This window comes from Macrotis lagotis, chromosome 1, assembly GCF_037893015.1.
Source record: "Macrotis lagotis isolate mMagLag1 chromosome 1, bilby.v1.9.chrom.fasta, whole genome shotgun sequence".
Lineage (NCBI taxonomy): Eukaryota > Metazoa > Chordata > Mammalia > Peramelemorphia > Peramelidae > Macrotis > Macrotis lagotis.
Window position 1 is genome coordinate 154,362,019 of NC_133658.1, and position 14,624 is coordinate 154,376,642.

The following is a 14,624-nucleotide window of genomic DNA, read 5'->3' on the forward strand; positions in this document are numbered from 1 at the left end:
AGACTATTTCTGTGGAATGGTGTTCCAGTACTATAGTTTTAAAAACTATAGAAAAGGACAGGGAGGCAGGGAGATAAGGCAGGGTATGCCACAAGTCTAAAGGAGAATGTTTATATCAACTGTTTTTACTATACCACCTTAGAAAATGACTTTTTTAAAGACTAATTAAGCCTACTGGCTAATGGTGAATGTTAAGCACACCATTATAGGTTCATGAGTCACACACCAACAGATTTACCAGTAGAACCTGAGACGACTGACCCATGAGGGAAAGTTGACAGAATAGCTCAGTAGAGATATTAATGTTACTTTGCAATTATGAATGTTAAGATGCTGCTGTGTATCACATAAGATTTCTGGCAGCCTCCAAACAAAAGAGTATATAGAACAACTAAGTGGTAGAATGGATAGAGCACTGGCCCTGGAGTCAGGAGTACCTGAGTTCAAAACCATTCCCAGTCACTTAATAATCACCTAGCTGTGTGACCTTAGGCAAGTCACTTAACCCCACTGCTTTGTAAGAAGCAAAAAAATAGGGGCAGCTAGGTGACACAGTGGATAGAGCACTGGCCCTGGAGTCAGGAGTAACTGAGTTCAAATCCAGCCTCAGAAACTTATTGCCTAGCTGTGCAGCCTTGGGCAAGCCACTTAACCCCATTTGCCTGGCAAAAACCTAAAATTAATTAATTAATCAAAAAAATAAAAATAAATTTACATATGTGTGTGTTACAATACGTTAGATCCCAGAGTCCAAAGTTCTTCCAACAAGCTATGTAATTAAATGTGGGCAAGTTATTTCATGTTTCTGGCCTTTATCTATAAAATCAATAATCAAGACTAATTCCTGTTTCCTTTCTAGTTCTATGATGCTAAGATCATTGCATAAATTGTGAGATTTTACTAATGTACCTCCATTCATTTCAGTATGATGATAGTCATCATTAGAAAATCATTTGCTTTGACCCCTTTTTTTTTATCAATAGTAAGTATAGATTTGTCCATTCACAAAGTCTCTTTTAATTTCCTTTGTTAGTAACAACAAAAGGAAACCTTCGGTGTCTATAATATATTCTTTGACTAGCCCCAGGAATATTAAATCATTATCCCTTAAAGGGAGATTTCATTTGTAAAATAGTCTAAAGTCACTAAAAGCCAAGTCTGGTGATTAAGTTGATCAAACTAAGAAATATCATTAAAAGTAAGGCATGCTATAAAGAAATGAAAATTTATTTTCCTGAGTATGTCATTGACTGGACCTAAAAGACAATTCCCAAAGAGTGGCAATGGTATCATCACTACAAAAAGCAGTCTTCCAAGATGATTATTTTAAAGACAACATTCATTTTAATTACTGGTATATTTGTTTTAAAATGTCTTTCTAGTGTCTCAGGCAATGCTGTGATAGTCTTCAGAACCTAAAGTTTGGTAAGAGGGAAAGATTAAGAAATTTTTTATTAAACAACTAGTAGAGACTACCCATATATCAACCCTTGATACCTTCTCCTACCTATAATCTCCATACAACATATGAAATATTCTGTTAGGTGGAACAGAGTAAAAGGTCTATTATCAGGAAGGTCCGAGTTCAAGTCTTACTCTAGAAATATTCTATCTGTGTGACCCTGGACAAGTTATTTAACCTCTGCTTGGCTCTATTTCATCATGTGTAAAATAGGAGTAATAACAGTATCTATTTCCCAAGGTTATGATGAAGATAAAATGAGAAAACTTTTGCAAAGCCCTCTGTAAATTCTAAAGCTCTATATAAATGTTAACTAATATTATTATGTTCAATTCAAAGTGCCACATTTTAAGAATATGATGAAAGAAAAGCCCACGAGATAGAGTTTTGGGGTAATTAATAATCAATTTATTTATTGTGGCTAACAGATAATCAATAAATTGAGACCAGTGGTTCTTTCAGGAATCAAATACCTGTAAAAATGGAGGCTGGCTGAATGTTTAAATGTCAGTCATTGGAAATGGGGTTGTCCCTGACAGGTGGAAATTGACTCTGATGGGTTAACAACTGATGAGAGAATGAATATTATAATGAGAAGTCAATTTTTTCCTAATGAGGGGGTAGGTAGACTTGACTCTGGATCATGTCAGCATTCTTGGACAAAAAAGACTCATCTCCATCCAGATCATTCCCCTCCAGAAATCTATTCAAAAGATCTATTCTCCACCCAATGCTACCAGAGTAGAACAAAAGACCAAAATTGACCTACATTAGATTCTCTTTACCCTTTAATTAGAAATAAGCTCTCCAGAGTCCTACTCAAGATTGAAGAGATTGTCTATCGTCAGCCCAATCCTTCACAATAGCTGAATGAGGAAATAGGGGGGAAAGCTCTGGATCCCCCTCATATTAATAACTAGTTACTAATAATCACTTCTCGCAGGAAGGACATTGAAAGGGGGCCAGTGTTCAAAGGAGAGCCACAAGTATGGGACTGGAAAAGAACCTGAAGATCACGATATGGGAGGATGAGTTAAAGAAAATGAAAATAATTAATTTGCAGAAAAGATTCAAAGTAGACATGATAGCTCACCTTAAGTATTTGGAAGGCTGTCTCAAGGAAAAGATATCCTCTACATGGCTGTAGGAAGGAAGAACAAAAGCAATGGATTGAAATGGCAAAAAAAGGTACATTTAGTCTTAAAAGAAGAAAAAACCTTCTTAGCAATAACAACTGAGGAGACATAGAGTGGGCTGGCTGCCTCTGGTACTCCCATATTTGCAATCTCCAAGTGAAGGCTTTAAGTGAAAAATCACTTTTCAGACACCTTGAAATGGGGTTTCTTTTTCAGAAATATGTTGGCCTCAGTCACCACTAAGCTCCTCTCTAACTCTGAAGTTCTGTGATCCCTAGTTATAAAAAAAAAATTTCTTTCAGCAGCAATACATTCTTTAGCCAATTATATTCTTGAAGTAACAGGAACACCAGATGACAACACATAACAGTAACACGCACAAGAACTAAAGTTCTCTTCTCTCTGTGGGTATGACAGTCCTTTGCCACTCATGTTCATCAACAATTTCCCAAAAGTGATGGCAGTGGAGATATAAACTGTATGTCCCTTTAGGAGCTGCTATACTAATAAAAACTTAAAATTTATATCACACTTTAAGGCAAACTCTTTAAGGTTAAACTCTCATTGATTACCTCTCCCATTTTTAAGGTGGGGAAAATAAAATTTACACTATAAACCACACCATTTTGTTAAAAAGAAAACACTTACCTAGAAAGGGTGTGAAGTGAAATTTGAAACCAGGAGTACTGACCCTAGGGCTAGCATTCTTCACACCACACTGTCTTTCAATTTGCTATTAACTTGCTGAATTCTGATTTTATTCTAAGTTACTAAATATGTCTCTACATTTTTCCCCACCAAAAAATCCATGTAACACATTTTAGCTTTTAACACACTAGACATTGTGAGACCTAATGGTTGAGCTCCCAGACTTTAGGGTAGCTATTACTGTTCTTCACAAATTAAAAAAAAAAACCCCTCTACATAAGCAAGCACACAAGCATGCATCCATTCAACAAAATGTTAGTAGAAAAATCCTGTGTGAAACACTAAATGACCTCTCCCATCAAGAAGTTTATAGTTCAGAAGTACAATAAGATATATATATATATATGAATGAATTACAAATTATTTTTAATTGAAATAAACTTTATTATTTTGTAAATGTGTTGCATTTTGTTTTGTGCTTGTGAATTACAAATTATAATGTAATATTATAAGATGGTTGAATTCCATGACCTCTCAGAACCCTTTCAAATCTAAATCTATGATCCTATTACCTGAACCCTGGAAAATAACCTGAATATGCTTTCAAAAAAATTGCAAAATGTTGTTTAAATTCAGAAAAGTTAACTTTTATCTTCATGATAATATCTGATACTTATGTAGAAAGCATTTTCTTCACAAAAATCCTATAATTGAAGGTAGGAGCAGTATAATTATCATCCCTGTTTGAAGGAGGCTTTATAGCTACCAAGAGTAGCAAAGGCAGAATTCCAATCCAGGGTTACTTATTCCAAATCTAATGTTATTTCCACTCTACCACTCTGCTTTACTATAAAAAGAAGTTGGTATTTAAGCTGAATCTTGAAATATTGGCAGGAGACAGGGGTAAAGAAGGTATAAGAAGAAGATTTACTTTCAGACTAGATGAAAACTGGAAGGTGGAAGAAAGATCCACTTTTAAAAGGTTCAATGAAAGTCAACTGTGAATTTTATGGGCATTTATGCATTATGCTAAATTCTGACAATGCTTTAAACTTTAACAAAAAGCTGGGGTGGCTAGGTGGCTCAGTGAATAGAGCACTGGCCCTAGAAGGAGGACCTGAGTTCAATTCTGGCCTCAGACACTTAATAATTACCTAACTGTGTGGCCTTGGGCAAGCCACTTAACTCCATTGCTTTGCAAACCCCCCCCCCAAAAAAAAAGTAAAAAAATACTGCAATTTTTTTAACTGGAAAGCAGATGATATGATCAAAAAACAATGGTCAAATGAGTGTTTAGTGTTATAATCAAATACAACCTACAACAAAATTAACCTAACACATTTAATGACAGGCTTAATTATTATGTTAGAAGAAAATCAGCACAAATGAAAAAAAAAAGTCTAATCACTGTACTGAGAATTACTTTTATTCCAACAAGCTTTTCGTTTTTCTCTCCTTGAAATCTTATTTGTTTAGTACCTGTACTTGGAATTAATATTAAAAATATTCTCTAATCCTCTGTGTAGTCTAAGTCTTATTGCTCTCACTATAACACTATCACTTAGTTTTGCCCATCAATCTTGGACCAAATGTTACAATAAGAGTATTAAAAAATAAAATTCCTAAAATGACAAACTGAGTTCCCTATTTTTGCTTCTCTTCCCCTCTAAGATCTCCTTCCTGCAATTCCTCCCCTCTTACTAGAGGGAACCTATTCCTCCACCAGCAATCTAGGAGAGATAGCGCAGGAGCTTCCAAAACTTCAGTTGACACTCAGAGTAAGACTTTAAAAGTGATTGATAGATTGATAGGCAGACAAACAGACAGACATATACATATATAATTTACATATATATATATATATATATATATATATATTCATTGAAATTCATTCAGACCTGCCTAATTATGAATGACTAGTATTGACAGGAAAAATAATTTATTAAATGTAATATTCCCTCCTCTGTCAAAAGGCCATCCTGACAGTGAGAGAAGCCCGTCTTCCTCTAACCAATTCTGGCATTACTTGCATTACTGCTCTTGAGGTTCAACTGGGAAGGGAAAATTGAGGGGAAGGGCCTCCAGCCTGGAAGTTTTCTATCCTGTGACCAGAACTAGGTTTGCCACAGCTACCAAATGTCCTTGCCTCTTTCATTAAGATTTGTGGCAAGTTAGATCATGAAGGGTAAAACAACCAGAATGAGGTGGGTTTTCTGGCCTCATGACTCACATCACCTACCTCCTTTTTTCCATCTGAAAGTATAAAAACTTCTCCATAAGTCTTGGTGGACATCACCTTCTCAGATCTATGTATGACCCAGGTTCAAGACCCTCTTTATTCACCATTTATGAGTTTGATTTTATTCTACAAATAATAGTATCAAAGCCTGGTTTTCCAGCCTTATTTACTTTTTTCTGTTCATAAGGTAAAAGTAGCCATGCTAAGGAGAAAAATTATAATTCCTCTCTCGTATGAACAGTCACTTATTAAAATTTAGGAGACTCCAGCCTTTTTTCCCTTGTCCTATTCCTTTGTCCAATCACTCCAGGACAGAGCTGATGAAAGAAAGGATTAGCATTCTCCTCATTCTGGGTATTGCTATAATACCTAATTAGATCAGACAGAAGTTAGATGGTACAGTGGATAAGAGTACTAACCAGACACTTGTCACTTACTAGCTGTGTGACCTTGGGCAAGTCACTTAACCTTGACTCTCTGACATCCAAAGCCATCTCCAGTCATCCTGACTAGACCCAAATGGCTGCAGAGGAGAAAGTGAGGCTGGTGACTTTGCACAGCCCCTCCATCCCTTAAATCCTATTCACCTGTTTGTCATGGCATCACCTTCCTAATATCATGGTCTTCTTCGAGAACAATGAACAAAGGACAAACCACAAGAAGATCAGACTTCTAAGATGATACCCCTTTCAGCTCAGGCTGGATGAGGGATAAATCCTTTGAACAGATTGCCCAAAGCTAGGGGTAACATTAGGTAAATGACCTAATCAAAGTTCAGGTCCAGTCCCTCATTGTAACATTCATTCTCTCATTAATAGCTAGCCAAACTGAGTAGATACACCACCTCGGAATTCCAAGGGACATACAAACCATAAGTGTGCTACTATGATTGTCTCTGGTCTAAAAAAGAAAAGAACAAATAGACATATTTTTATTAAAATGCTGACATTATTAATAAAAATGATTAAATTGCCCAGAAATTATGTTTCTTGAAACTTTTTAAATGCAACACTCTGAGGTATTTTATATAGAGAAAGCAAAGCAGAGAAAAGTGATGAGCCTGAAGCTGGAAAGTTCTAGATTCAAATCCTACCTCAAATATTTATGAGCTACATGAATGAACAAATTACTTAAGCTCTCAATCTTCAAAATGGGTATGGTATCTCCCTCACAGGCTTGTTCTGAGAAACAAATGACAAAATGTATTGAAAATGTCGTATAAATGTGAACTATTATGATTAGTTTGTAGCCTGAAGGAGTACAATTTAAACAATCCAATTCATGATACCATCTAATAAGAGATATACTTTGCAGCAGAGTACACCACTGACTACCCATTTCTCTTTGTAGGGTGGATGGAGGATGTGTTAAATCAATTTATCTTGTCGGTCAAAGATTTGGATACAAGGTCTATCCAATTCTGTGCCTGTTTTTATTTTCCCCAGGCTTAGTTAAACCTTGCAGTTAAATTCCTTAAAGCTAAGAAAAATGCTTAGTCTAGTTTTTCTTTGCTCGTCAGAAGACATATACTGAAGGAGTTCACATACTAACTGGAGATAGAGTATAGGGATATGTACTAAGTCAAATAACAGATTTGTTGGTTTGTTCCTTTGGGCAATTCTCAGTCAGGAATTCCTTTTCAATGCAGATAAGCAACTGCTCCACAATATAATCTCAAAGAATTATTAAGTGAAATAATAGAAAGATATTTAAATAACAATCCAAGACAACAGCAGAAAAGATGCCCAAGGCAATACATAATCATATGGCAAATCAGTCACAAAAACAATCACTGTTACAGGAGTTCATAGGAAGTAGTTATCACCTCTGGTTAGGGAAGTGAGTAGAGTACTCATCCTGAAATGTTTGAGAAAGCACTGGGCATATGGTTGATTTGTCTATGTGGAAAAGATAGAAGAGAGTGTTCCATAAGGGTGAAGCAGAAGAAGCAAAAGTAAAGAGATGAAATAGGGTAAGATACGTTCAAGAGACAGTGGGAAAACCAGTATGGGCAGAGGAAAGGGTCCTTGCTTGGGAGGAATAAGAAAAAAAGGCAGGAAAGGCAGACTGGGGTTTGCAAGGGGGGGGGGCAGAACACTAAGCTAAATGCTATAGTCTTTAATCTACAGGTAATTAGGAATCACTGAAGGCTTTTTTTTTTCACTTGAGCATTCACATGACTAAGAGTATTTTAGGAAGAGAATGACAAGATAAAAGAGAAACAGATAGGAAAGAGAAGAAGCATTGATATCAACTATGTGTCCTGTTATCTATAAATTAAGCAGAAAGAAAAATATTCCTAAATGGAAAACTATTTCCTACTTTTGTGTGCATGCTGTGTGTGTGTGTGTGTGTGTGTGTGTGTGTGTGTATCAGTCAAAATAATAAGAAATGTCAACAATATCCTTCACATAAATGTGAAAGAAATTTGTCTCCAAAGATATCCTATCTATACTAATGATGCCACGGCAAAAATGAATATTTATGAAATGTAAAATGACTCAGATTAACTTATTCCAATTCCCTCCTCTAAAATTAGATTTCAAAATCATGTCAAAATGTAGATTTTGATTACAAAAGCAATTTGGGACAAAAATGTACAAGACAAAAAAAAGAAAGATGAAACATACTTGAAATAACTAAGAGAAAGACAAATAAGGGAAAAGTGGACAACTTCCTAGAGAATTAAGGAGAAAAAAAGAATAATGTCTGAAATTGAATAATATTTTGCATATAATAGATGTTAAAATGTTTTTAAAAGTAGAACATAGGAGCAGCTAAGTGGTGCAGTGGATAGAGCACCGGCCCTGGAGTCAGGAGGACCTGAGTTCAAATCCAACCTCAGAGATTTAATAATTACCTAGCTGTGTGGCCTTGGGCAAGCCACTTAACCCCATTTGCCTTGCAAAAAACCTTAAAAAAATAAATTAAAAAAATAAAAGTTGAACATAGCAGAAGAAATCAATCAAATTTCATTTATTAATTGTTTAGATGTACCAGGCACTGTCCTGGGCATTACAAAATACAAAGGAGGAAACATTTTTCCTACAAAAACAGCTCACATTTTATTCAGCAGATATATACACATATATACTGTACATATACAAATACAAATGTATTTATTATAAAAAGAATAAATATAAAGAGAACTACAAATAAATACAAAGCAGTTAAGTTAAAAAAAAAAAAAAGGAAAAACAGAAGGGGAAAAGGAAGAAAAAAAAAGACTTAAAGTAGACTAAAAGTAGCCTAAGAATATAAGAAAAGAAAGTGGGTATTGAAAAGAAGCCAAGAAAAAATGTAAAGTAGCCTTGATTGATGTCACCAGAACATAAGTAGCTGATCAACCGAATAGTAATGTTTTTCTAAATACAAAGAAAAAAAAACATATAAGAGTCAAAGTGGAGAATTTCCATTAACTGTATGTTTATTTGAGGGAGAAAAAAAAAAGCAGTTACACAACCTGTGATAAATGGGGGTTTTTTCCCAAATGAAAAATAAACTCGAGGTGTTTTGAAGACTGTAGACTACTCTAAGCTTTAACCCCTTCTTTCACCTGAATGATTATGCATTCTCATCTTCCAGTAATCTCAAAGTGTTAAAGCACCAAGAATGAAAACAGGTTAAACTTTGTGAAGACAAAGGAGACCAAGTCAATCACTGTAATGGCAAAACAAGTGGGAAAGAAAAGTGGAAAGGATCATAAGCACAAATATTCATGCTAGAGCCAATAGATGTCCAAAGACCTTCATATAGAACAACAATTCAATCCATTTCTAGCAAAGTCCAGTTACTTCCTATGGACATTGTCAGATCTGGCCCATAAGAGATAGCTGAAGAGAAATGAGAGTTCAATACTAAATTAGTTTGAAAGATTAGCTTTCTTACCTAGAGGGTAAGAGAGAGGGTTAGAGAACAGGACTTTGTTAGTGTCAGGGATTTATTGAATGGCAGAAGTCTTCCTTCAATCAATAAACTCATAAGCATAAATTACATGTCCTAGAGCCAGTCTCATGACTGAAAAAAGTGTGAAGCTAAAACTGAGGCTACTTTAGTGACATAAAAAGTATAAGGTAATTATGCATGTCTACATCATGACTTCTTAGACAAAACAAATTAAATAAAATTCTTATCAATCAACCAATTGAGCATGATTCCATGCCAGGCACTTTGGCAGGCTCTAAAGATATAAAACAATCCCTACTTTGGAGGAAAATGCATTCTAAAGAATAGAAAATATTTTTCTATATAAAAAATACATACATATATATATATATATAGGAAGGCACTATATATATATATATATACATATTTGTACTATATATTATATATGCTATATATATATAAAGAACACACATATTTAAAATATGTGTAGCCAGTATACTGTAGATATATATCCTATATACAGAAATCACATGTGTGAGATATGTGTGCCTGTGTAGCTTATCCAACTGTAAAAGTAGAAGTTGTAGGTAACATAGATAGATATCTCTGAATACTGGCCAATTTCTAATTCTAAACTATGGTTTCTACCTTGAAAGAAGCAGAAGAAGGTCCTTGTTGGGGTACTTGTTCCTTCCCTCAGCTATCTCTAAGAAGGGTATCAGACACAATTTACAACTCTTCATCTCAAATGCTACTGGTCCTGGAGTATGATTTTATGGGCTCAGAAGAAAAGCTATTTCCTGGTTGTTCTTAAAAGGAAGGGTAACCCTCAAATCTTCTCTAGGAAATAAAGATTACACAAAAAGACCATTCACAAATAGTGAATAGCTAGTAAACTCACTCATCTAAGCAAAGAGCAAATAGCAGTCAGAAAAGTTTTACACATTATAATAAACCAGAAAACTCACAAAATGAATGAACTCTTTAGTTGCAAGTAAAATGAGATCTTAGCCTCAGACCAAAGAGAGTCCAATATAACCCAAGAAAAAAGTCTTAAAAGTTTTTAGTGAGGAAAAAAGTGGAAAACAGGAACATTTTGAAGAGTCATCTTCTATATAGCTGCCATTCCCAAAGTCTTTCCATCTATCTCTCTCCTAAATCTCTCCCTCTTACACTGGAATAAGGTGTCACCTCAGCATTCTTTCCACCAAATAGGTGTCATTTCTCCAAAGCTTGACTGGAAGCCCAGTAATATATACAAAATAGATATTTCCTATATTTTCCCACTCTTCTACATTATCCCACTGCCTATTCCAACACAAATCAGAACTTTCCATATGCAATCAATACAATCCTTCCTAGATTAGAGATTCTGATAGCCTATTCCAATCTAAAACTTTTTTAATGTAAGATAATATGATACATGGGGAGCAGGAGGAGGAGAAGTCATTTACTTTAATTTATGTGCATATATACACTACAGGCTAGGTCTGACCTCATACCTCAAATTCACATGTAATCCCAGAATACTAACACAATTCAAAACATACTTAACACACTGTAGAGAAAGGATAAATGTGAAGTACACACAAATCAACCTGAAAGTGAGAAGGGTCTGACATAACTCCAAGTGTATTCTTTAATTTAATCAATGTTAAAGTTGAAGTTTTGGCTTCCTTGTATGAACTTTTACAACATTCTTTAAACTTTTAAGGAAATGGTAAGGTAGGGGAGTGAGAAGTGTTTTTTTTTCCTTTCCTGAGAAATCAGTCATGGGGAATTTTGGATTAAATGAGGTATGACTCATTTTATTTTACTTTTAAAACAGGCACTAGCCTGGGTAAATCCACCATGGATATGCTATAGCTATAGCATACTTGGCTTTCAACAATGCATTTGACAAAGTCTCTCATTCTATGATTATAGATAAGCTAAAAGATGTAGTTGGATGATGAATGACCAAAGAGAAGTCATTAATGAATTGTTGGGGGGGGAGGTATCAGAGATCTACTAACGGTTCTGTGATGTTCATATTTTAATAACTAACTTGGATGAAACCATCAATGGCATACCTATTAAATTTAATAGTGACACAAAGCAGAGAAGATTGGCTAACACCAATTTATTTACAGATTTTAATAAATAAGAAAAGAATAAGATAACATTTAATAAGGATAAATGTTGTGGTAGAATATTACTAGATCTATGCTCATTACCAGAGAGAGAGAGCAGATCTGAAGGAACAGCAGGATTTCAAGGAGGAAGTTCCTAGGTTGTGTCCTAGATGTGGGTATTTTATCTCTATCCCAAGATGAATATGCTGAGAGACAATAGCCACCTTCCCAAAGATGCAGCCAGGGCATTTTGTTTTTTAGCTAACTTAAAATCTTGCAATGTTGCAATTTAAAACTGTACTATCAGAGAAAGTCATCACTTTATGGCCATCTACTTTTGCAATGCTTATGATAAACATTTGCAGAAGAACACTATGAAGATAACTGGTTTTTATATCAACAAAAGTTGGATTCCAGATCCATCAAAGTAGCTAAGAAAGTTTTCATAATGTAGTGACAATCCCATAATATTATGCCAGATACCACATCTGATCTTCTTCTAATTCTAGGCACCACATATTAGCAAGAGCATTGACTTGCTGCAGTCCATCCAGAAAAAGACAATCAGAATAGTGAAGGAGAGTTGAAGACTCTGCCATATATGACTAAGTGGAAAGAATTGAGGATCTTTTGCTGTTAAAAGAATTAAGGAGGAATGGGAATATACAATAGCTGCCTTAAAATATTTGATAGGATTACAGAAGTTCAGAGTTCAAAGGGATTCGGAGACCAGGTAGTACAAGCTGTTCCTATAAAGAAATCTCTGCTATGAATCATTTACAAAAACTGATCTACCAATTTTCACTTCAATAATTCTTGAGAAAAGTAACTCATTAATTGCACTTCTGGAGAATTCTGCTGTGTTCTAACTTGAAGAGTTATATAGAAGAGATTTTAGGTTTTGTTCCGCTGGTATTCCTAGGGTCAAGAACAAATTGCAACAGATGGAAGTTGCAACAAAGCAGATTTAGGTTCTGCAAGAGTGAAAATTTCCTAACAACAGAACGGTACAAGTAGACTAGGCTGCCTTGGGTTCTCCATTGCTAGAGGACTTCAGACAAGGCTGGAAGCCCGCTTGTCTGGAAGGCTATAGAAAGGATTCTTGTTCAGGCGCTACTTGGACAAGATGATCTCTGAGGTCCCTTCCAACAAAGTTCTTCAGAGGGAGGAAAAACCCTGAGATTTTCTTCTCCATTTGTACAGAAGCTTTTACCCCAGTTGGCACATTCAGCCCGGTACAAGTTCTAAAGGGCAAAGTTCCAGAAAAAACAGCAATACGTGATCTCTTGAGTATGGGAAGGAAGGAAGAAGGGTGGATTGGAGTTAGGAGGGAGAAAGAAAGAAAAGAGAAGGAATCAAGGTCGGGGTTGGGAGGTACCCACCCCAGCACTCCCCTTGTCCGGAACCAGCAGTCCTCAAGGTTCCAGTACAATTCCAGTTACTTTCCCTCCCAAGGCAACAATGTTTCACAGTCAAGGGCTTATGATAGGCTAGGCAACAGTTTGTCAGCAGGGTAAATCCTAGCCTAAGAAGAGGACAGTGGAGAATAGAAGGGAAGAGAGAGAAAAAAAAGTCAAAATGACCCTCTAGGCTTCTCTGGGGTCTGAACACATTCCATCTTCACAGCACACCTAAAATGAGGTAATTCGATTCAGTGGACATTTATGAAGCTCCTGGGGATTGAAAAAAGGCAAAAAAAGGCAATTCTTACTTTTTTAAGGAACTTATGATTGAGGAGACAACAAAGAGCAAGATAAAAAGGAGATAATTAACAGAAGGAAAGCACCGGGATAGAGTGGTTATGGAGAGTTTCGTGGAGAAGGTGAGATGAGTTGGGGTTTAAAGAAAGCCCCATAAGGACTGGAGGGAGAGCCCTCCAGGAATGGGAGCCAGGGGGAGCAAGCGCTATATGGATGCTGCTATGAGTCATTATTATTACTATTATTATTGTTGTTATTACTCATGCTTTAGGCTCCCAGCCTAACGAGAAGGCTACTGAAACATTCCTAGGCCTTGAGCACAAAGCTAAGCCCCCCAGCCACTCGGCGGGGGCCACATTCTCCTCCCCGCCCCCATGGCCTGTGGCGCTTCGCTCCTGCGCCTGCGCCGCGGCCCACGCTACGTGCCCGACATGAAGCCGGGCACCGCTTTTTTCCTCCAGGACTCGGCCGGGCGCCGAGAGGGCGGCGGCAGCGCGCACGCGCGTGGCTCCCGGCCTCCCTACCTGCCACTTTGAGCGGCTCGTGGCGGCCGGGCAGAGCGTCCTCGCGCCTGATGATTCTTGAGACCGCGTCTCCCATCACTCCGGGACTCCAGCGGGGCCAGAGAGCGTGGAGCAGCCTCGGAGCGTTGGCGATCCGAGCCAGCATAGACGGGGTCGGGGGTCGAGGGTCGGGAGTCGGGAGCCGAGGGGTGGGCGGGGCGAGCGGGCGGGGCCGGGCCGAGGGGCGGCCTGCGAGCCCGGGCAGGCGCAGGACCGCGCGGCCGCCCAGGGCTGGGGGCGGCGCCCGGCCCGGGCCGCCCGGCCTGAGCCGGCCCGGGCCGGGGGAGGGGCCGGCCTCGCACAGAGGGCCTTTGTCTGGGGGCCGGCTTGGGGGCGGGCCCGGGAGGGCTGGGCCAGACGCCACCTTGGGGACCTCCAGGCTGGCCCCCACCACCCGCGGGCGGCCCCGGGGCCCAGTCCCGGCGCGGTGTGACGCTCCGTGATGAGAGGAGCCACGATTTCCCCGTGTCCCGGAGGAATCCGGCTTGAGAGCCCCCCCACACACACAGCCCGGGGCCAGCTGTGAACATCTGGGCTCGTTGATGTAAGTCACCGTGGTTGCAAGCCTATGGAAAAGGACGGAGAAGGTGAAGGCGCGCAAAGCGGGCCCCTGGAGTCCAGGAACGCGGGTCAGAACCCCGGCAGCCGTCCTGCGCGGTCACCGGACCACTCCGGCCTCAGGAAAATGAGCCCCCCCCCCCAGGGCCGTGCCACTTTGTTGCTAAACCTTTGCCCGGGACTCTGGGCAGGCTCCTTTCCAGAACTCCCATTATCACATTGTAAAATGGGGCTGGGGCTGGGTGGCGCGGTGGAGTCCGGAGGACCTGAGTTCAAACCAGACCTCAGACACTTCATCATCACCGAACTGTGGCCTTGG

At 38.5% G+C, this 14,624-nt stretch overlaps 1 protein-coding gene across 1 annotated transcript in view; it reads right to left on the reverse strand.

The window, feature by feature from the left end:
• The window catches only part of MSRA (methionine sulfoxide reductase A), a 536,950-nt gene extending 523,059 nt beyond the window's left edge, over window positions 1–13,891 (reverse strand). Inside the window, exon 1 of the mRNA XM_074209182.1 lies at window positions 13,709–13,891. Within this exon, the coding sequence (XP_074065283.1) occupies window positions 13,709–13,853 (145 nt within the window). The 5' untranslated portion in view covers window positions 13,854–13,891. The remainder of the gene's footprint in view (window positions 1–13,708) is intronic.
• Between the last annotated feature and the right edge of the window lie 733 nt (window positions 13,892–14,624).